This window comes from Lepidochelys kempii, chromosome 5, assembly GCF_965140265.1.
Source record: "Lepidochelys kempii isolate rLepKem1 chromosome 5, rLepKem1.hap2, whole genome shotgun sequence".
Classification (NCBI taxonomy): Eukaryota; Metazoa; Chordata; order Testudines; family Cheloniidae; genus Lepidochelys; species Lepidochelys kempii.
The window spans coordinates 29729274-29751809 of NC_133260.1; the positions used below are offsets into that span (position 1 = coordinate 29729274).

The 22536-nt window shown below is 42.3% G+C and overlaps 1 protein-coding gene across 2 annotated transcripts in view; it reads right to left on the reverse strand.

Moving 5' to 3' along the window:
* Positions 1-22536, reverse strand: part of OXCT1 (3-oxoacid CoA-transferase 1) — a 125892-nt gene that overhangs the window by 78161 nt on the left and 25195 nt on the right. For both annotated transcript variants that reach the window (XM_073343852.1, XM_073343853.1), the window contains exons 4-6: positions 18909-19044; positions 14909-15058; positions 6086-6192 (exon numbers count right to left, since the gene is read on the reverse strand). In XM_073343852.1, the coding sequence (XP_073199953.1) occupies positions 6086-6192; positions 14909-15058; positions 18909-19044 (393 nt within the window). The remainder of the gene's footprint in view (positions 1-6085; positions 6193-14908; positions 15059-18908; positions 19045-22536) is intronic.

Sequence of the window (22536 nt, forward strand, 5' to 3'; positions counted from 1 at the left end):
ACACTGCTCTCCAGCTGCTGGAGCCTTTCCCTTGTGTCTCCCCAATGCCAGAGCTTTTCTCCAACGCAGTGAAATCTATACACCGAAACGAGTGTGGATGCAACAGTTGTAACTAATGTACTCTACACACCGCTGTAAGAGTAGACAAGGCTTAAAGAAGTTGCCAAACTCATTTATATCTTTTACTGGACCAACTTCTGTTGGTGAGAGAGACAAGCTCTAATCAAAAGACGCTGATCAAATCAAAGATACTTCCTCGCCCACCTTGTCTCTGTAATATACTACAACATTGCATACAATCTCATTTATGTAAATTTTTACACCTGTGAAACTACTGATTTCAATGGCATTACTCCAGATTTATAGAAACATGAAATCAGCACTAGACCAAAAGTCATCTTTCAAAAGGTTCTCTCATTGATCTATTGAAAAACTGAGGTTTTACAATAACTTTCCAAGGCAAAATACCATTGAGATCCTTGGGTTTCCAAGGATTTTCTAGAGCTGTAGTTGATTCCCCATTAATTTTATTTAATATTTCCAGATTCTGAACAGCATTCCAGTATCAATGCTTCTATCTGGTTCTAACCATTTGTATAGCACTCTGAAAGTAAACTTTGAATCTCCTTGTGATTGGGAGAGATTGATGCCAATAGTTTGGAGACAAAAGAAAATGTTTGTGATGACAGTAAACTAACCCATATTTTCCTAGATATACGAAGACCTACCCATCTTAGAAGGATAAAATTTATGTTGCAAGAAGAATTCCTTTTATTAGGCTTGCTATTTCAGTCTTTGCCAAACTTTACCCTGTTAATTATGCTAAAAATAATCATGTCTGATAATGGTGAAGTGGTAACATTTTTAAATAGTGAAATTAAGGGAAAAACTCAAAATTTGATTTCACCAGAATTTGAATGCTTTTTTGTTTTCAAAATTCTGATCTGGAAAGTAATATTTTTACATAATAACCTTACATCAATAGGAGTCTGATAACATAGGCATTCTTTTTGATTATTTGGTCTAATTTCATTAGAATCTGACTAATGTAAACAGATCAATTTTCTATTAATCTTCTGTATTAAAGCTTTATTGTAAACAAACCTTGTACAGCAACACACAACAAATGCATCTCAAGTATTAAAAGTATTATTGTCCAGGTGGTCCGACTGAAGTCAATGGGAGTTTTGATATTAATTTAAAATAGGAGCAAAGTTTCCAGGCAAACAAAAAACAAGTAATATTAAGCACAGACATGGACAGACAATAAGGAAAAGCATCTTAGTTTTAATATCCAGTTATCACATTTAGCAATTAAAATGTTTCGGGCTAAAATGTACATTACATTTTGGGAGTTTTGTCACAAAACATAAGAAGTTAAAGAGAAATTTGAAAATGGTATCTGTGATGTAAAAACGAGATGCAAGTCAAAGGTTTCGCTCCAAGAAATCAAAAGTTTTCCAATATCACTGTGGAAAAAAATACATTCATATAAATAGATGCTGTGTGCTAAAAGCTAACAAAGTCAGGTGTTGCCTATGGGCTTGAACTCTCAACCTCATATCCCCAGCTAGTATGTAGCTTGTAAATTCAGTTACTGCACTTGCATACGCATGCACAGTGTCCGATTTTTACTAAGTGTGGGGAAATACGCATATACCTACAGGAGTGCACGAGTGAGCTTTAAAAAGTGAATTGATAACATGATCTTCTCTTTCAGACAACAGTTTCTGTAGTACTTGTTCATTTGCATATCTATAGTGGGAGACTCACTGATGATACCAATTTGAAAGTTATGGATTGGATTGGCAGAATTCGATTTTATATATAATTGTGTCAGATAACATCAATGTTTATTTTATACTTTTTTATTTTTATCAATTTAAATTTTCACAGTTGCAGGACATTATGGAGAGGGCAGACAATTATTTAACGATAGAAGATACTGAGTTAAAGTTAAAGCTTGATAACTGTTAAAACACAAATTGTCAGCATCATGTGCCAAAATAGACAAAGTCAATATCCTTAAATCAAACTCTAAAATAAGTTCTCAAGAAGAATTTTTCTTATTTTACTTATTTGTAAATTTCAGTTATCATTAGAAATATTTTTTTTTCAGTTTGTGGGAGTGTGTATGGTGAAATCCATGCTTCCCAACAAAAATGTAATCTTTCCAACTCTAGTTATAAGCTCCTTGTGAGTGGCATATTACAATAACTGATCTCTGAAAATGCAGAAGGACCTTAAGGTAGCATTCTCTAGACGCTTACTGTTATAGGCACAGACCAAAACAATAAATTGTTTGTTACCTTTTTGAACTGCCAACTTCCTTAAACATATCAAAGATACAAAGCTTCACAAAGGATGTTGGTAGTGGAAGTATCTTCCTCTCATATCCTTGTTTACTGCCCATATATCTAAAGCAAACGTTTTAAAATGTCCAGGGTAGAACATAGCTGTTAAAGCCATCTAGATAACAAGCAGACTCAACAGGCGAACACATGCCAGCCAGATCAGTAAGTCCACTCTCCTGGTTTTGGAATCTAAGCTAGCCTCAGGGCATATCAAGAGCAATTATCATGAAAGCAAAAGGTAGCTGAAACCAGTTGCTTGTAGCCTATAATGGCCCTAAACAACTTACATCCAATCTGGACACAACGGTGTTCAAAGTCATGCCATAGGCTAAATTCACAAGTAACAGAGCTCCCTGAAAAATGGGTCCTTGTGCTGGTGCAAAGCATTGCAGCTCCATGTACAGGGGTAGGACTGGCAAGAGCCAGAACAGCAACAAAACTGAGTGGTACTAGTCGAACAGGAAGCTGGTACTGGTCGAACAGGAAGCATGACCAGAGCACCTGGCACATCCACTCATATAGCAGCTCTCTAAGGAAGCTCCAACCAGCAGTGTTCCTGGGATGCACTGGTGAGAACTGAGTTGTCCTTGCTATCCAGAGGGCACATCTACCCCAAACCAATGAAATGAAATTCTCCTGTGAGCAACTTGTCGTAGCTGGCACAGGAAAGAGTAATTTATACTCCCCTGGCTGAATCAGATCCAAAGCTTGGATTAGTTGGTCCTCTTTAAGGCATTAAAACATTTTGGTCGTTATCTTGATTATGTTGCACTGTAATTGACATCGATATCTATTAGGGAGACTAGGCTTGCTAGGCAAAGGCTGTCTAGAAGTGAGTCTGCTCAGTATAAACATGTTTGGAGACAATGCAGCTACTGTTTGCTGTATTGAACAAAAATGCTACAGGCTACAAAACAAGACCTTTTGCAGCAATCCCGTCTCAATCCTTCTTCCTGAAAGACATGATGCAGTTCAGCCACACATTGTTGGGCTAAATGCAGGAGTCAGTTGGTAAAATATTACAGCCTATATTCAGGAAGTCAGATTAGAAGATCACACTAGTCCTTTCTGGCCTTAAAATCTATTAAATATACCTTAATCCATCTTTTAGAGTGCAACAGAAGAACACTTTCACTTCTGCCCTTAGCCTGAAGGTGAGTGACAGCCTGGCTGGGTTAGATCTCATTCCTACTGCGGTGGAAAGGAGGCAAAGGCATAGGGGATCCACTGTCAAAATGTGGCAAAACCCAACAAGCAAACAGCTCCTGTAGCCAGTGAGTCACAGTCAATTCCAGGAATTGTTCAGTTCATTTAGAGTGGAGGTCATAAATCTCAAGGCAATAATGTGTTTGGAACAGACCCTATTGGTACTGAAAACCTGTCAGAATGGAGTATCAGGCCACACAGTAGGTAAAATAGGTTTACTATAGTCTATTGCAATTTCCCTTCTGAAGTGTTCCTCACACGCAACAGGGTAAAAATCAGAGTGTCTGTAGTAAGACTGCTCTCTACTCTCAGGCTGAGGGGTACCATTAGTTTACAATTAGATTACTTGATCTGGCAATCTGCTAGCTGGACATTTGCAGAAAGGAGCAAAGAAGATCAAATCTTGGCTGTAGGTATCCCAGGCCTGATACCGTTTCCTAAACCAGAGATGTTTCCTCCTCTCCTCAGTAGCTGCCGAATAGGAAAGCAGAGCTTTCAGACCTCCTCTCCAAGTGAAGTATTCCTCATATCAACTGTGCTTCAGGAATGTAGGAGGTATAGAAGTTAGGTGCAGGAGGGAAAAAGGAACATACAATGGAAAGTGAGTAGCAAGAGAGAGACCAGTACGATGCTGCAGAATGTGGAAAAGAAGGGAGAATGGGACAGGTATGTGATTGTGGAGAAAGAGGGGAAATGTGGGGGGCAAGCAAATGCTAGGGGGAAGATATGGGATGGGGGGCTGTGTGGAGCATGGAGGGACAGGTAGAAGAGATAGAATGACAGCTCCCAATGCCCACACCCCAGGGGACAGGAGAAGGCAAGTGAACAGCCAACAGGGTGGCCTACATCTCTTTGTGTGTACACATTTAAAGTTCAATGCTCAACCAGAAACAAGCTCTCATTTGGAAGTGGGGGAAGAAGGGAAGCTTCCTCCTAGAACAGGGGTGGGCAAACTTTTTGGCCAGAGGGCCACATTGGGTTTCCAAAATTGTATGGAGGGCCAGATAGGGGAGGCTGTGTCTCCTCAAACAGCCAGGCATGGCCTGGCCTGGCCCCCGCCTCCTATCCAACCTCCCCGCTTCTCGCCCCCTGACAGCTCCCCCAGGGCTCCTGCCCCATCCACCACCCCCTGCTCCCTGTCCCCCGACCACCCTGGACACCACACCTCTGACTGCCCCCTGCCGCCCCATCCAACCCCCCCTCCCCATTCCTGACTGCCCCCCTGGGATGTCTGCCCCATCCAACCCCGCTGTTTCCCGCCCTCTGACCACCCCGACCCCTATCCACATCCCTGACCACCAACCCCAAACTTCCCTGCCCTCTATCCAACACCCCCCGCCCCCCACCGTCCCCTTACCATGCTGCCTGGAGCACTGGTGGCTGGTGGCTCTACAGCCGCGCCGTCCAGAGCACTGGGTCAGGCTGCAGCTCTGCAACTGTGCTGCCTGGTGGCGTGGCACGCTGAGGCTGCAGGGGAGGGGGAACAGCAGAGGAGGGGCTGAGGACTAGCCTCCCGGGCCAGGAGCTCAGGGGCCGGGCAGGAGGGTCCTTTGGGCTGGATGTGGCCCACAGGCCGTAGTTTGCCCACCTCTGTCCTAGAGGCTCAAAAATCATAAGGCAGGCAAAAAACAATGCCATTGATTTAAATACCATGATTTTTAAGACAGACGAACAACTGCATGTTTCCTTTGGGAATCTGACTTATGGTTTGTCAACACTTGGGGCTTTTTGCACTCCTTATTTCCTCTAATATTCAAAAGGGCTGGATTACTTGACTTAGCAGTTTACTGTAAGAGTGCACTCAGCTACCACAACACTTACCTCTTCTTCTGTTAGCAGCCAAAAAACAAACAAACAAAAAACTGTGTTAAACATAAGCAAATCTCTCCTGTTTAAATGGAAGAGAAACCACAGGAGCAATACAGCTGCCTAGTCATACCTTGGTCTCAGACTGCGGCTAAAGTTGTGTTGCACAGTTCTTTAAGGGGACTTGGACATAACTCACCACCATACAGACGGGTGAGTTTTTCCATCACAAAGGATGATATATAATGGCATAAAGTGTCTGATCCTTCACCAGTGAAGTCAATAGGAGTTGAACCATGGACTTCAACAGGTCATAATTAAGCTTATTGGTTGGATTGCAGACTAAATGCAGCTGGCTCTTGTTGACACCTGTGACCCTACCCAATATACTGTCCTTAAAAAAAATTGAACTTTATTCAAAAGTTTCAGTCGGTACAGAAAGCGGATAAGTTTTCCAAGAAATATTAGTGGCTTTTATCAGCCATGCCTCATTTTTATCACTTTTTTGAATTTCACAGCTGTTCTCTTATTCTTGAAAGCCATTAATATATGCAATTATTTTTTTTGACCTTTTATAGGATTATAATTTGACAGTAGAGCAACGCAAAATGAATAAAAGTGAAGTCAGTAAGATCTCAAACAGGAGACAGGATTCCATTTCCCTTTCATATTGTTCCAAACTATTAAAGGATTTTCCTCCACTGGCAAACGGGCAATACCTGAAGATAACGTTTCCTGCACGATCAGCCTTCCACGCCTTCACGAGCGCATAATCACCTGTAATTGACTTCTCCATAATATAGTGACGACCATCAAACTCCCTCACCTGTAGGGAACAATAGTGCACTGCTGAGATGCAGGCATCATCAAACAGACTTATATAAAACTTATTTTATGTGATTTATTTTACAGACAATTCAATTTAAACCTTCTTTTGTGTCTATGTGTAGTTATGTCTTATAGCTCAAGTGGGTAATAACAGAGGTGCACAGAGAGGCAATAACTTGATTTTATAGTTGCTATAGCTTCCTTGTTTAGAGAAACATTATGCTGGAATTCAGTCCCTGTTCCCACTGCACCACCTACTGGTATTCAGTATGCATTATGCTGGACTTCCAGCAGCTCGCACAGAGTAACAGTGCCTTAGTGCTGCAACTGTGATATTTACAGAGTTCGTATTCACACTGTGTGAAATTCATCCAGATGCAGAGGACCCACCCGAAGTCTATGTGCCTCTTAAGTCCAATTTTGAGGGTTTAAGTGATACACAGCCCGCATGCAGACACTTGGTACAGGGGTGAATTTTACCCATTGTTCTCAGAAATTATCTTCTTTTGGTGCTGTGTAATTTGAAAATGTAACTCATAAATGGACCAAGAACTAACAATTTTAATAGCTCCATGAAATTAGATGCAACTTGTAGTTAGCTACAAAATGAGTTTCTATACTTAAGCTAATAATTCTCCTGAATTATGACCTAACAGTGCTCTCAAAACTTGTGCTAAATGAAGCAAAGCAAAACATGGGAGGTTCATTAAGGCAGAAACTGAAGTCTGGCTATGGCCTTTCAGTAAAATTATCTCTATATTTTATAAAACACAACTCTGTTCTCTTCATGATTGTTTATTGATGCTCAAAGCAAAACTGTTGTATAGGGATCAGGAAACTAGACAGAACAGGGTGTCAGTGTAAATCAGGTTAGTCACCAGAGGACAGCTAGTATGGGTAAGTCATCCATCAGCATGTTTGTTTTTTTAAATTATTCATTACTGAGACCCAACAGCAAAGGTCATGGGCCTTAGAAGAGGGACCTGGATTATCCATGCTGATCTGTGTTAGAGTGTATAGATGAAGAAAATTCAATGATCAAAATTTTTAACAGTTTCTTGCGCATTACCATCAAAGTCAAACCAAACCAAACTGAAATAAATGAGCAAGCCTAGCTCCATGTAGTCTTAAATTATAAACGCACTATATAAGAGCCAGGTACTATTATTATTAAATGCAATTTACACCTAAATCTTGCACTAAAAAAAAGAAAAAAGAGTTGTGCTCCCTAACAGTTAGAGAAAAGAATCAAGGAGACCAATATGATCCTGGATTCTAATCCTACTTCATGGACTGAATGACCACTGGAGACCATAAATCTACATGAGGGAGAGAAATGTAAGCTAGTTGACACTGATGCTCCCTTACCATTCTCTATTCCAGGTCAATGATTCCTGAATGGCTACATAACCTGAACAAAGGGGGATGGTAACCAATTTTCTACCTACAAACTTAATATTGGTTTAGGATTGAATCCTTGTGCAGCGTGTTACATAGCTACTGACAGTACAACAACAGGCAAGTGAACAGACTTCCTCTGACCTCAATTATTTAAGTTTTAAAAAAAATCTCCCTCCGAGTCCTGGGTTAATAGACTGGATTGCTTTTAAGTTTTTAAAAACACAAAAAATAACATTTTTGTCTGTATTTAATTACACTGGCTCTCAGCGACACCAATCAGATCAAAGAAGTCCATATTCAATTTTAACTAAAACTTCACAGACATGAATAAATTTCAAGTGAATGTCTTTTATACCTTTGCTGTCACTTAGTCAAAATACATACATCTAGTTCATTTAATTTATAAGGAAAGAATAATCCCTCCAGCCTCCTAAACAATTTTATACTCTTTCTGAACACTAATATTTTCATTAGTTCTTAACCTGAAGCTTCTGTAATAGGTCTGATTTGCTGTGACAGTAAAACACCTAATCATAATCTAATTGAAAAAAAATGTTGATTCAGAAACAGCTCAAACAGACACTGTAATTACTGTAATGTTAACAGGAGAAATACCCTAGTTAGAAACAAAACAATTAATTTTATTAAATATGTCAAAAGCAACTTTGGTGTATTTTATACTTAAACTTCTTAAGCCTTCAAATGAAAAGACAAATTATAGTTTAAGAACTTCCTTGGCAATTTTGTTTTTAATCTTACTGTCTTTTTATCCTTACAGTTTTGATCAGCTAAATTTTCCTACCCTCTGAATTTCTTTAAATACTAAGGTTTCCTATTAATGTCTTATTTAAACCAGTAAAAGTATCTTCTCTCCCCTGATCTGCAACCCAATTAAGATTAATAGAAATTGTGCACATCCATTGAGAACTAAACTATGATTGTAATATATATACACACTTCGTGTTTTAATAGGGCCAGTTCACAAAGCTGAAAACAATTATGCCAAATCAGTTGGGAGGAAGAATTTAATCAGAAAAATGTGAATGAGAATTGGGAATCATTTAACAATACTTTACAAGATGCCCAAAAAGCCACGATTTCACAACTGAGGAAGGAGGTAGGTTAAAAAAAAGTGAAGGAAGCTATAAAAAAAATAGAAGAGGGAGTTGATAGTAATGAATATAAATCAGAAGCTAGGAATTTGATAGAAAATTGATAGAAGTAGAAAATTGATAACAGAAACAAAAGGAGAAATCTATGGCCAGCAGAGCTAAGAACAATAAGAAGGTGTTTTTAAAATATATTAGGAACAAAAAAAATCCTCGCAATGATATTGGTCCGTTACTAGACGGGAATGATAGAATGACCAATAGTAATGCAAAAAAGCAGAAGTCTTCAATAAATATTTCTGTTTTGTATTTGGGGAAAAACAGATGATATAGGCTCACTGATGGTGAGAACACCCTTTGCATTCCATTAGTACCTCAAGAAGATTTTAAACAGCAGCGACTGACGTTAGACATTTTAAAATCAGCAGGCCCAGATAACTTGCATACAAGAGTCTTGAAAGAGCTGGTTGAGGAGCTCACTGCACCATTACATGTTGATTTTCAATCAATCAGTCTTGGAGCCTTGGGGAAGCTCCAGACAATTGGAAGAAAGCTAAAGTTGTGTCAGCTTTTAAAAAGAGTAAATAGGATGACATGGGCAACTAAAGGCCTGTCAAACTGACATTGATCCTGGGCAAGATAATGGAGCAGCTGATACGGGACTCAATTAATAATTAAAGGAGGATACTATAAATAATGCCAATGAACGTGGGTTTATTGAAAATGTATCTTGTCAAACTAACTTGATATCTTTTTTGGATGAGATTACAAATTTGGTTGATAAAGGTAATACTGTAAGGTGTTTGTCTTGGTACCACATAACATTTTGATTAAAAAACTAGAATGATATAAAATGAACATGGCACACAGTAAATGGATTAAAAATTGGCTAACGGGCTACATCTCAAATTGCAAATGGCAAATCATCATCAAGCAGGTATGTTTCCAGTGAGGACCTGCAGAGATCAGTTCTTGGCCCTAGTCTATTTAACATTTTTATCAATGACCTGGAAGAAAACAAAGTCATCACTGATCAAGTTTGTAGAGGACACAAAAATTGGGGGAATGGTAAGAATGCAGGTCACTGATTCAGAGCGATCTGGATTACTTGATAAACTGGGCACAAGCAAACAATATGCATTTTAATACAGCTAAGTGCAAATGTATACATCTAGGAAAAAGGAGTGCAGGTCATACCTCCAGAATGCGGGGGGGGGGGGACTCTGTTCGGGGGGGGGGGGGGGGCATACACAGCTAACCATGAGCTCTCAATGTGCCTCTGTGGCCAAAAGAGCTAATGCAATCCTGGGATGCGTAAACAGGGGAATCTTGAGTAGGAGTATATTTGGCACCAATGTGACTACTGCTGGAATACTGTCTAGTTCTGGTGTCAAGAAAGACATGGTCAATTGGAGAGGGTTCAGAGAAGACACATGAGGATGATTAAAGGATTAGGAAACATGCCTTAAAGTGATTAACTCAAAAAGCCCAATCTATTTATTTTAACAAAGAGAAGGTTATGGGTAACTTGATTATAGTCAATAATTGTCTACTTGGGAATAAATATTTAATCATGGGCTCGTCAGTCTAACAGAGAAAGGTATAATATGACCCAGTGGCTGGAAATTGAAGCTAGACAATTTTAGACTGGAAATAAGGTGTACATTTTTTTGACAGTGAAGGTCATTCACCATTGGAACAATTTACCAAGGTCCATGGTGGATTTTCCATCACGGACAATTTTTAAATCAAGATTGGATGCGTTTCTAAAAGATCTGCTCTAGGAATTATTTTGGGCAAGTGCTATGGCCCGTCTTATACAGGAGGTCAGACTAAATTATTACAATGGACCTTCTGGCCTTGGAATTTGTAAACAGTAATTAAGCACAGATGACAGGTTTCAGAGTAACAGCCGTGTTAGTCTGTATTCGCAAAAAGAAAAGGAGTACTTGTGGCACCTAAGAGACTAACCAATTTATTTGAGCATAAGCTTTCGTGAGCTACAGCTCACTTCATCGGATGCATACTGTGGAAAGTGTAAAAGATCTTTTTATATACACACAAAGCATGAAAAAATACCTCCTCCCACCCCACTCTCCTGCTGCTAATAGCTTATCTAAAGTGATCACTCTCCTTACAATGTGTATGATAATCAAGTTGGGCCATTTCCAGCACAAATCCAGCCCCATTTTTATGGCTGACTTAGAACACTTCCTCAGCTCTCGTCCCCTAACGCCCCTACTCTACTTGTGCTATATTGATGACATCTTCATCATCTGGACCCATGGAAAAGAAGCCCTTGAGGAATTCCACCATGATTTCAACAATTTCCATCCCACCATCAACCTCAGCCTGGTCCAGTCCACACAAGAGATCCACTTCCTGGACACTACAGTGCTAATAAACGATGGTCACATAAACACCACCCTATACTGGAAACCTACTGACTGCTATTCCTACATACATGCCTCCAGCTTTCACCCTGACCACACCACATGATCCATCGTCTACAGCCAAGCTCTGCGATACAACCGCATTTGCTCCAACCCCTCAGACAGAGACAAACACCTACAAGATCTCTATCAAGCATTCTTACAACTACAATACCCACCTGCGGAAGTGAAGAAACAGATTGATAGAGCCAGAAGAGTTCCCAGAAGTCTCCTACTACAGGACAGGCCTAACAAAGAAAATAACAGAACACCACTAGCCATCACCTTCAGCCCCCAACTAAAACCCCTCCAATGCATTATTAAGGATCTACAACCTATCCTGAAGGATGACCCAACACTCTCACAAATCTTGGGAGACAGGCCAGTCCTTGCCTACAGACAGCCCCCCAACCTGAAGCAAATACTCACCAGCAACCACATACCACACAACAGAACCACTAACCCAGGAACCTATCCTTGCAACAAAGCCCGTTGCCAACTGTGCCCACATATCTATTCAGGGGACACCATCACAGGGCCTAATCACATCAGCCACACTATCAGAGGCTCGTTCACCTGCACATCCACCAATGTGATATATGCCATCATGTGCCAGCAATGCCCCTCTGCCATGTACATTGGTCAAACTGGACAGTCTCTACGTAAAAGAATAAATGGACACAAATCAGATGTCAAGAATTATAACATTCATAAACCAGTCGGAGAACACTTCAATCTCTCTGGTCACGTGATTACAGACATGAAAGTTGTGATATTACAACAAAAAAACTTCAAATCCAGACTCCAAGGAGAAACTGTTGAATTGGAATTCATTTGCAAATTTGATACAATTAACTTAGGTTACCTTGCATAATGACTTAGCCACTCCCAGTCTCTATTCAAGCCTATTTCCCCTTGTTTTTTCCTACCCCCGCCCCCAGACGTTCTTGTTAAACCCTGGATTTATGCTGGAAATGACCCAACTTGATTATCATACACATTGTAAGGAGAGTGATCACTTTAGATAAGCTATTAGCAGCAGGAGAGTTCACTCTTGTTCTGAACGCCAGATGGGTGCCATTTTAGTGGTCTATATGTACATTGTTTGTGATTTATTATACAGAATGATTTATTTCATGAGGGTGAGAGTGTGACTTAGAGGAACAGCAGCACCCCCCGCCCCCTCCAACAGTGTATGTTTAACAATTTACAGCGGAAACTCCTGGAATCAGCATCAATGATGCAGGTAAAATTTCTCCTGGGATTCTGATGGAATACAAGACAGAACATGACGGAGCTGCTCTTTCTTTCACAGGGCAGAGATATGCTCTGCCCATGTGGGACCAGCCCAGATGTCTGATGCAGAAGCAGGTAGGGCTATGGCCTTACCCATCTGCCTCCTTTGGGCAGGACCATCAAGGTATTGTAGCCCTCCCTAACACAGGTACCCAGCGTAGGTGAAAGGAAACTTTAACCCTCTTCTGCATCTTGCTTTAAATGACGACCCATCAGGCCTGTCTGTTCTTATACCGTGTATCAATTATGCTACAGCTCTTGCTTTTAAAGGATTACTTGAAAATTAAATAGAGCTGGAAACCAGACTAATACTTGTTAAATTGTACCAAGATTTTGGTTACATAATAACCTCTTTCTAACCTCTTTGCCAAGTGATCCAATTCTTAACCATCACATTTCTTTAGAAATCATTAGAAAAAAAGGAAGACTGAACTACGCAAGAAAGAGCAGAGGAGGGAGAAGGATAGCTCAGTGGTTTGAGCATTGGCCTGCTAAACTCAGGGTTGTGAGTTCAATCCTTGAGGGGGCCATTTAGGGATCTGGGGCAAAAATTGGTGATTGGTCCTGCTTTGAGCAGGGGGGTGGACTAGATGACCTCCTGAGGTCCCTTCGAACCCTGATCTTCTATGAGTCTAAAACCACCACCATCTGTCTCAAGAACTTTGGTGTCAATATTATTGATTATCGTTCATCTACAGTCAGTGAGGACACAAATCCCGGTGTAGACATGAAAAATGTAATTTCTCACAAAAGTGAGAAAGAAGGCTGGAGCATCTAAAAATACTGAAAGAGCATAACAAAGAATAATTCCTCTGAAAAAAAAAAACCCTAAGGAGCCAAAAGTTCAGTTATAGGGCTTCACGAGGAGCTACTTAATAAAATGAAACCTATACTGAAAATTGAAATGCAGGGAGGCAACCAAACAAGAATAGTTGGGTTGTTTTGTGGGCAGGGGTTGGAGAGACTGGGAGGGAAGCAGGAGAATGAGTTGATTCTTGCCACACATAAAAAAAACATGAAGGGCTTCTACAAATATGCCAAGGGAAAACATATGCTAGAGAGAAAGTGGGCCATTTAATAAACAGAGAAGAAAGATTAAATTAGATGTTAAAAAAACCACAGTGATGAGTTCAAGATAAAAACTTAGATTAAGTTGATGATTACTCAGTGTCTTCAGACACAGAATTATTATTATAAAATCAATCTTCTTGTAAAAGAAGAGAAGGAAAGTTGTTTGGACAATTAGGAAATTCTTTTAAAAATAACTATCAACAAACAGTAGAGAATACTTGGGAAAATGCACTGCTTTAGCCCTAATGATGTTGTAACCTTCGCTGAGGGCAGTACTGATCTTAAGCAGCTGAGACAGAACATTCATTAGAAATAACATTCTCCATCAGTTTATTATATACAATATAGAGTAATACACAGATGATGTTTCCCCTTCTGCAGATCCTACCCCTTTGATTTCTATAGGAGAGTCCTGTTTCTCAATTTGAAGCAGTACCTTTTTCCGCGTCTTTTTAATTTCAAAGCCTTATACTAAACCACATTTCAGCTATCAGTGCCCAAAATCAGGTCTACACAACAGATCTATATTAGTATAACTACATGGCTCAGGGGTGTGAAAAAAATCCACACTCCTGAGCACAGTTGCCAACTTTCACGTGGTAAATAAGCACTATGACTTTCACAATAAGCCAAAAAACAAACTCATTCCATTTCAAAACAAGGCCAAAACAAGCCAATCCCTAAGAACCCCAAACACTCTATGTGACTAGATCCCCCCTGGCATGCAGTCTGGGACTGTCGTGGGCCTGCTGTGCACTCCTGACTCCCTTCCCCCACTTCCCCCTTACCTCTGCTTGCCGGGAGCTGATCAAAAAAAAGAAGAAGCAACAAGCTACAATAAGCAACAAGCTACAAACCAAACAAGCAACAAGCCAAAAACTAGCCAACAAGCAACTCACAGGACAATTAAGCCAAAAACAAACCCAATTGCTGCATTTTTTCCACGGGTTTGGCATATCTGCTCCCGAGTGACATAGTTATGTCACTAACCCCTAACCCCTGGTGTAGACAGCGCTATGTCGGAGAGAGATCTTCTCCCATCAACCTAGCTACTGCCTCCATGGAGGTGGATTAACTAGGCCAATAGGAGAAGCTCTGCCGTTGGCAAAGGAGCATTGTCACTTCAGTGCTACAGGGGCACGGCTGCCTTGATGCAGCTACGCCAATGCAAAGTTTTATGTGTAGACCTGCCCTCAGAGGGGTTTCTGAGTATGTTCATGCTAAGTGAGCTTTCTTCTCTTTAACAAGCCAACTTCCTGACCCTTCTGAATTCACATAATTATTAATCTGCAACCTCAAGATTCAGATGGTCTCAGAAGAGGTTACATTGCTGTTTATCCTGTGAACTGGCAAGGAATTCAGATTCTAAAACTGCAGGCTTTAGTACAACAGAATGGCATCTTACCTCTCTTGGCTGACTGGCAATGGCAACGCTGCCATCTTTGTTGTATTTGATAGGCGCTCCTCCTTCTTGTACCAATGTTCCATAGCCCGTGCTTGTGAAAAATGCTGGAATGCCTGCACCTCCTGCACGGACTCGCTCAGCAAGCGTACCCTGGAGGAGAACAAGTTCAGAAACAAACAATGACGACTTGGATTTGATTTTCCTGTAAGGACAGCCACTTCAGTAAGAGACACTTTTGTGGGTTTTTTTGTTCCTGTACCTTGGGACTTTTCCTCTTGATCTTAAGAGAAACAGTGAAAAATAGTCTATTTCCCCCCTCTTGTTATTTCTCCTGTGTTGAAGTGGCTCAACAGTTAGACAATAAAACCCTTCTTCTTGGCCATCAGTTACTAAATAGCACACTGTAGCTAAACTCCCCATTCACTCAGTATTCAACTTCTTGCCTTTGTCTTTTATAACCCCTTTTCTCTAGCTTGTTTACATGTCTTTCACTCAAATCCATGCACTCTTTGTTCTCTTCCTATTCCCCACTTGCCTATCAGTATTAGTACAGTCTTTTTTACCAACCTACATATTTGCCTAATTTCTAGTTCTCATGCTCTGAAGCCTCTAGGGAAACATAACAACGGATGCTATATCAAATGGATGCTATATCATGGCTATAGCAATGCCTATTACTTTCAGCAGGAGGCTGGGAGTCAGTAATCCTGGGTTCTCTTCTTGAGTGCCAAATAGGCGGTGGTGATTGTGAGGCTGGCAAGCCAAGTGACAACTCTTCCCCAAGCTTTAGGCCTCAGCTGAGCACAGACCAGTTCATTGCTGGAAACCAGTTATTTCACCTGTAGTATTGTTAAGATAGATATTGTACTTATAACAATGTGTTTAGACTTTATGAAAAGTTTGTAAGTTGCTGCATGCATAAATCTCACTTATAATATCTTAAATATTACCTTAAAGCATGTGATAAAGTATTTGCTTTATAACTGTAAAAAAATGTTTGACCTGAAACTGTCAGCAGGAATTGTCTCCTGCTTATTAAGAAGGCTATCAAGACTAAATGGGCCATTGTGAGACATCAGAGTGCAAAGACTTAATTGTCCCCTCCCACACATGAAGAGGCTATGTGCAAAAGGGATCATCCCATGAGCTTGAATTCTGGAAGAAAGAAATAAAGGTAGTGAACAATTAAATTTTTCACCTCTTTAGCTGTTTGGAATCTTATAGGGCTGGAGCTACGAAACAGAAGCAAAGATCTCCAAGGTCAACCTGGGGTTAACCCTAAAAGACATTCAGTGCTGACAGATTGCTACAACTCTGTCATCTCTCGGAACCACTGACTAACTCATTTGTGTATATAAGTTTGCCTGCTTTAACTTGAAAGTAACTCTTTCATTTCTTTTTCCTAGTTAATACATCTTTAGTTAGTTTATTACAGGATTGGCTACCAGCATTGTCTTTGGTGAGAGATCCGGGGTACAAACTGACCTGGGGTAAGTGACTGGGCTCTTGGGACTGGAAGCAACCTGAATGTGATACGATTTTTGGTGTATAGCAACCAAGTCCAGCTTGCACAGGTGACAACATAGACCAGAATGCCTAAAGGGACTGTCTGTGACTCCACAGTAAGACTATTATAGTGTGCTTCAGGAGTTCACATTTGTTACTGTGTTGGTGAAATCTAATTATAGAACATATAAGCAACTTGGGGTGACTTCCTGGCTTTTTGACAGCCTACCTTGAGGATGGCATTCCAGACAGCATGATAGTGATATCCATACAATCCTTTTAATTTAATATGTACCTTTATCTACCTTTTTTCACTTTGCAGCTAATCCATCTCCACCAGAATTACTAGCTTTCAAAAACCTGTATTAGCTACAAACAACTGTTTTCTGTTACTTTGCTTTAAAAGTAACTTCTGAGAAATGTATCCTTCTTCCCCTATTATCTCTCCCAAATTATATTAATAGACTTACAGATTTTAAGGCAAGAATGGATCATTGTTGTGATCACTTAGACTGACCGCCGGTATCGCACCAGACATTGAATTTCACCCAGTAATGCCTGTATCAAGCCCAGTAGTTTGTGGTTGAACTACAACATATCTTTTAGAAAGGCATACAATCTTAATTTACATATTTCATGTGATGCAGAATCCACTACATCCCCTGGCAAATTGTTCCAGTGATTAATGAATCTTATTGTTAAAAACATGTACCTGGTATACCCAGTATCACATAACTCTCACATCTGAGAAGTTTGTTAGATCTTCAGGTTGGCGGTACTGGTCACAAAGTGGAGAGGGGGAAGTGGATTGCCTGACAATCTGAGTGGGAGGTGTTCAACATAGAAGATAAACAAAGTTTGGTAGCTGAGGAAGTGGCAAGAGCCAGGGCTTTTCTGGGCCAGCCAATAGGGTAGAAAGGGATGCTGGATGTTTCTCCATCTCTAGTGTTCTGACAAGCAGTGTTCTCAGTAGCACAGAGCCAAGAGCAACTGTGCACTCTATATGTACCTGGGGTCAGAGCTGCAAACACAAAGTTGGGGGTCCTATTGCAGCCTTCATTAATAACACCCTTTATTCCTTGTGTTATGTCTTATCCTTTGAAATAACACGGCATATGTTTTAGTGACTAGCTGCATGTGTTAGAATTATGCAGTCAGTTTTACAATATTAGATCTAGTAGGGTGTCTTATTGATACCCACATTCTAGTTTACCCTTGTACCCAAATCCCTGATTATCCTTTTGTGCAAGAATTGCTATAGCTGGGTTGACTGAAGAGCTAGATTGTAAGCATTAAATTCTAACACAGGATAGGTACACTGAGATTTAACACAAAAGTATGACTAAATTCAACTAACATGTTATTGATGTTTAAGTTTCACACTGTGCAACTTAAAACTCCAATTTTAACTCTTTTCCACTAGATAGCAAGTTACATATTTACTTCTAATCTAATAAACAAAGATAGAGCAACTACCCCAACTCAGGGGTTCTCTAACTTTTTTGATAACATGAACCACATCTAGAGAGAGAGTCTTATGGCCCATCTGTCCACTCATTCACAGTTGCATTATATCCCTATACATAACTCCTCCACAAAACACCTTCTTCTCTGATTTTCACATCTGGATCTTCTTCTCTTCACAGTCTCTCACCCTCACGTTTGATTACTTTGTTTGACCCCTTAGCACTCAACTTCTAGTTTGACTTTCAACCCTGGATCAAAACTAAAATAGCCATTCACTCAATCGTGTCTTCTCAACACACTGCTCTTTCTTGGATCTCTTTTAATATTTTAAATTTTCCCACCCTCCAACTACCATTTCATCTTTTTCAACATTGCCCAAGAGCCATTACTTTCACCTGACCCTTCCATGACCCCCAATCCATCAATGTCCCTGACTTTATTCCTCACTCTCTGTTCCCGCTTACCAGTTCTTTCCCCAATCACTTCCATAGACTTGGCCGTCTATTCCCTCCACTTCACACCCTTTTACTCTCAACTGTTGGCCCCCTTCTCCTGCCATAAAGTCTGTTCCACTAGCGCTCAATCCCAGCTCACTCCCCAAAGCTGACTCTTCCTCTCCAGGCTGCTCAACTTGTCATTTTGTGCTTTTAAGAGTGTAAGTTCTCCTGAGCAAGACCTGTTCTCTCTTGTACGTTTGCCTAGAAGACTGCAGGCACTTCTAGAAACAAACAGTGAACAATACAAATAATATTTAATTTCTTATTAAGAAGCCTTTTAAGGTGATAATGGGAAGTTTACATTGCATGATCAGTCAATTCACAACAGATCACCAGCAGTTCACAGGCCACAATTTAAGAACAACTGCCATGTGTGTTTACAACACAAACCTACCTCTATGGAAAATATTAGTATTGTAAAACAACAATTAAAGAGAAAAGACACCTTAAAAAGAAAACAAGATGGGAATCATCCATTATTACAGATGAAAAAGGAGAACTGACTGATCCCTCTATGGAAAGCAGCTTACCTGAGGTGTAAGCTCAACTTCCAATTCTCCAGATAAGTATTGTCGTTCAAATTCTGCATTTTCTCCAACATAGGATGATACCATCCGTTTTATCTGCTTAGTTTGAAGCAAAAGACCAAGTCCAAAATTGTCAACACTGTGCAGAAAAACACCAATAATAGTCAACATCCAAAATACAGAGCATTTTGCCATCTTCAAAACACTTTATAAAACATTAATGAATTAACAAGGCAATTGTAAGACAGGGAAGTATTATTCTTCCCATTTTACAGATGAGAAAATGGAGGCAAAGGAGCAAGACACAGTCTTTAGAGGAAAAAAATGTCAGTGTCAGAATTAGAATTAGAATTGAGGAGTCACTGACACCTTGTGATCAGACATCACCCTCAGGGTGAGAACACTAAGTAAAGCTAAAAACTTTATTTGAAAGGTGTTTTATTTGTTAAACTGTCATTTATAGCTATCCCATTGCATCCTCTACTGCTGCTGCCATCTCACCCTCTCTGCTAGTAGGACAAGGCTATGTGATGAGACTTCCATTACAGAGTGAGCAGACAGAAGGAAGCAGGTTCAGTCTCACAGACACAAAATTAAGATTTAATTTAAAGAATTGTCAATACAGATAGACAATAACCAAAGGAAGCTTCCCCCCATGGCCCCAATCCTGCTTTGTATGGCAGCAGACTGCCCCACACCCCAAGCCCCACTGACTTTAAACGGGGCTCTCTGTAGGACGTGGACAGACTATTGGACATGAATGAGGCCCAAACTTTCCCTAAGCCTCAAAGCCCTCCAAGCCCAGCACTTTCTTCCCACAAAGAAGCAAATTATAAGACGTTCTTTCCGCAACTGCCCATAAAGACAGCATTAAAGTTTTAGTGTTTGTTTACTGAACATTTGTAACAAGATGCCTCCCTGTTAGCTAATAAAGGACAATATTTGCTGTATGCCCTCAGATTTCAGGATAAGAAAAAACGGTTACTTGCTTTCTCGTAACTGTTGTTCTTCGAGATGTGTTGTTCACATCCATTCCACATAAGGTGTGCGTGCGCCGCGTGCATGAGCGTTGGAAACTTTTTCCCTTAGCGGCTCCCGTCAGGCCGGCGGGGCCCCCCCGAGTGGCGTTACTGTGCTGTGCATATATACCCCTGCCGGCCCGACCCCCTCCAGTTCCTTCTTGCCGGCGACTCCAACAGAGGGGTAGGAGGGTGGGTGGTGGAATGGACGTGAACAACACATCTCGAAGAAAAACAGTTACGAGAAAATAACCGTTTTTTCTTCTTCGAGTGCTTGTTCACGTCCATTCCACATTAGCTGAATTACAAGCTTACCTCTGGAATACGGTAGGAGTCACAGAACAACTGCTTGGAGGACCGCTCTGCCAACTGCCGCGTCCTCTCTGGCCTGCTGGTTGACCTCATAGTGGGTCATGAAGGTGTGCACCGAGGACCAGGTGGCTGCTCTGCAGATCTCCTGGATTGGGACCCGTGACAGGAATGCCATGGAAGTCGCCTGCGCCCTGGTCGAGTGGGCCGTGACTGCTGGGATGGGAACACCTGCGAGCTCATAGCACGCCCAGATGCAGCTTGTAATCCAAGAAGAAATCTGCTGCGCCGACACTGGATTTTTATCCTCTTGGCTACAGCCACAAACAGCTGCATGGATTTGCAAAAGAGCTTGGTGCGCTCCAAATAGAACGCCAGCGCTCGACGCACATCCAGGATGTGCAAGCTGCGGTGACTCGGGTCCTTATGGGGTTTCGGGAAGAACACTGGCAGACAAATGTCCTGGCCCAAATGGAATCGGGAGACCATCGTAGGGAGGAACTTGGGGTGCGGCCGGAGCTGCACCTCGTCCTTGTGAAATACTGTATACGGTGGCTCAGAGGTGAGGGCCCTCAGTTCGGACACCCTTCTGGCTGAGGTAATGGCAACCAGAAATGCCACCTTCCAGGAAAGGTGGAGGAGAGAACAGGTAGCGAGGGGCTCGAAAGGGGGTCCCATGAGTTTAGAAAGGACCAGGTTAAAGTTCCATGGAGAGACTGGGGGGGGCAGGAGTATGGGAACACCCTCTCCAACCCTTTAAGGAACCACCAATGGAAAACACCGAGCCCCCCGAGAACCCCAGATGGAAGGTGGAGATGGCCGCCAGGTGCACTCTGAGTGAGGACGGGGCTAGCCCTTGCTGCGTGAGGTGCAGAAGGGAGTCCACCAGCTCGTTCTGCACTCCCGGGAGATAGGACGCCTCGAGGTGAATTGCATGGGCTATGAAAAGGTGCCGGAGGAGGAGAGCCTTGCGACAGAGTGGCGAGGAACAAGCCCCACCCTGCTTGTTTATATAAAACATGGCAGTAGTGTTGTCCGTCAGAACTGTCAAGCTGTGACCACTCAGAGTGGTGTGAAAGGTCTGGCAGGTGAGACAAACCGGCCTGAGCTCCTTCACATTGATATGGAGCGACCGCTCTGCTCCGGACCACAACCCCTGCATCATGAGGTCCCCCAGGTGAGCCCCCCTTCCGTGGTCTGACGCGTCCGTCACCAGCGTCAGGTCCGGTAGTGGGGCGGCAAAGGGGATGCCTTCGCAAACCACAGACTGGGACTGCCACCACAGCAGGGAGTCCAGCACATCCCTTGGGGCTGTCACCACGAAGTCCAGGGGGTCCCTGCCTGGGCAGTACACCCGAGCGAGCCATGCCTGCAGAGTCCTAAGTCTCAGTCTGGCATGTCTGACCACGTATGTGCATGCTGCCATGTGGCCCAGCAGCTGCAGGCAGCACCTGGCCATTGTCGTTGGAAACTGGCATAGGGAGGCCACCGCTTGTTGGATAGCCCGGAATCGGGATACTGGAAGGCTTGCCCTGGCCTGCACCACGTCCAGGACCGCCTCCATGAATTCCACTTTCTGCGTGGGTACGAGCGTGGACTTGAGGACGTTGACCAGGAGCCCCAGCTCGCGGAACAATCTCAGGGCCACCTCCACATAGCCCCGCATCTCCGCCTCGGAACGGCCTGCCAGGAGCCAGTTGTCGAGGTACGGGTACACCTGGATTCTCTGCCTCTGTAAGAAGGCCGCCACCACCACCGTGCACTTTGTGAACACCCTTGGGGCCGCAGCTAGACCTAACGGGAGAACCGCAAACTGGTAATGTTCTCGGCCCATGGTAAAGCGTAGGAACTGCTGATGTGCTGGGAAGATGGCGATATGAAAGTATGCGTCCTTCATGTCGAGGGCGGCGTACCAGTCCCCCGGATCCAGGGAAGGGATGATGGTGCCCAGAGAGACCATGCAGAATCAGGCTTTGACCAGGAATTTGTTGAGCCTGAGCAGGTCTAGGATGGGGCGAAGGCCCCCTTTGGCCTTGGGGATGTGGAAGTACCAGGAGTAGAACCCTTTTCCCCTTAGCCCCATCCGGCATCGCCTCTACCACCCCCGCCTCTAGCAGCGAGCAGGCTTCCTTCTCTAGGAGATGCTCGTGAGAGGGGTCCCTGAAGAGGGACGGGGAAGGGAGATGAAAGGGGGGGGAGGGAGGCGAACTGCAGCGAGTATCCATTCCGTACCGTGCGTAAGACCCAACAGTCTGACATAATGGTGGACCACGCACGGGAGAAACGGGATAGGCAGTTCAGGA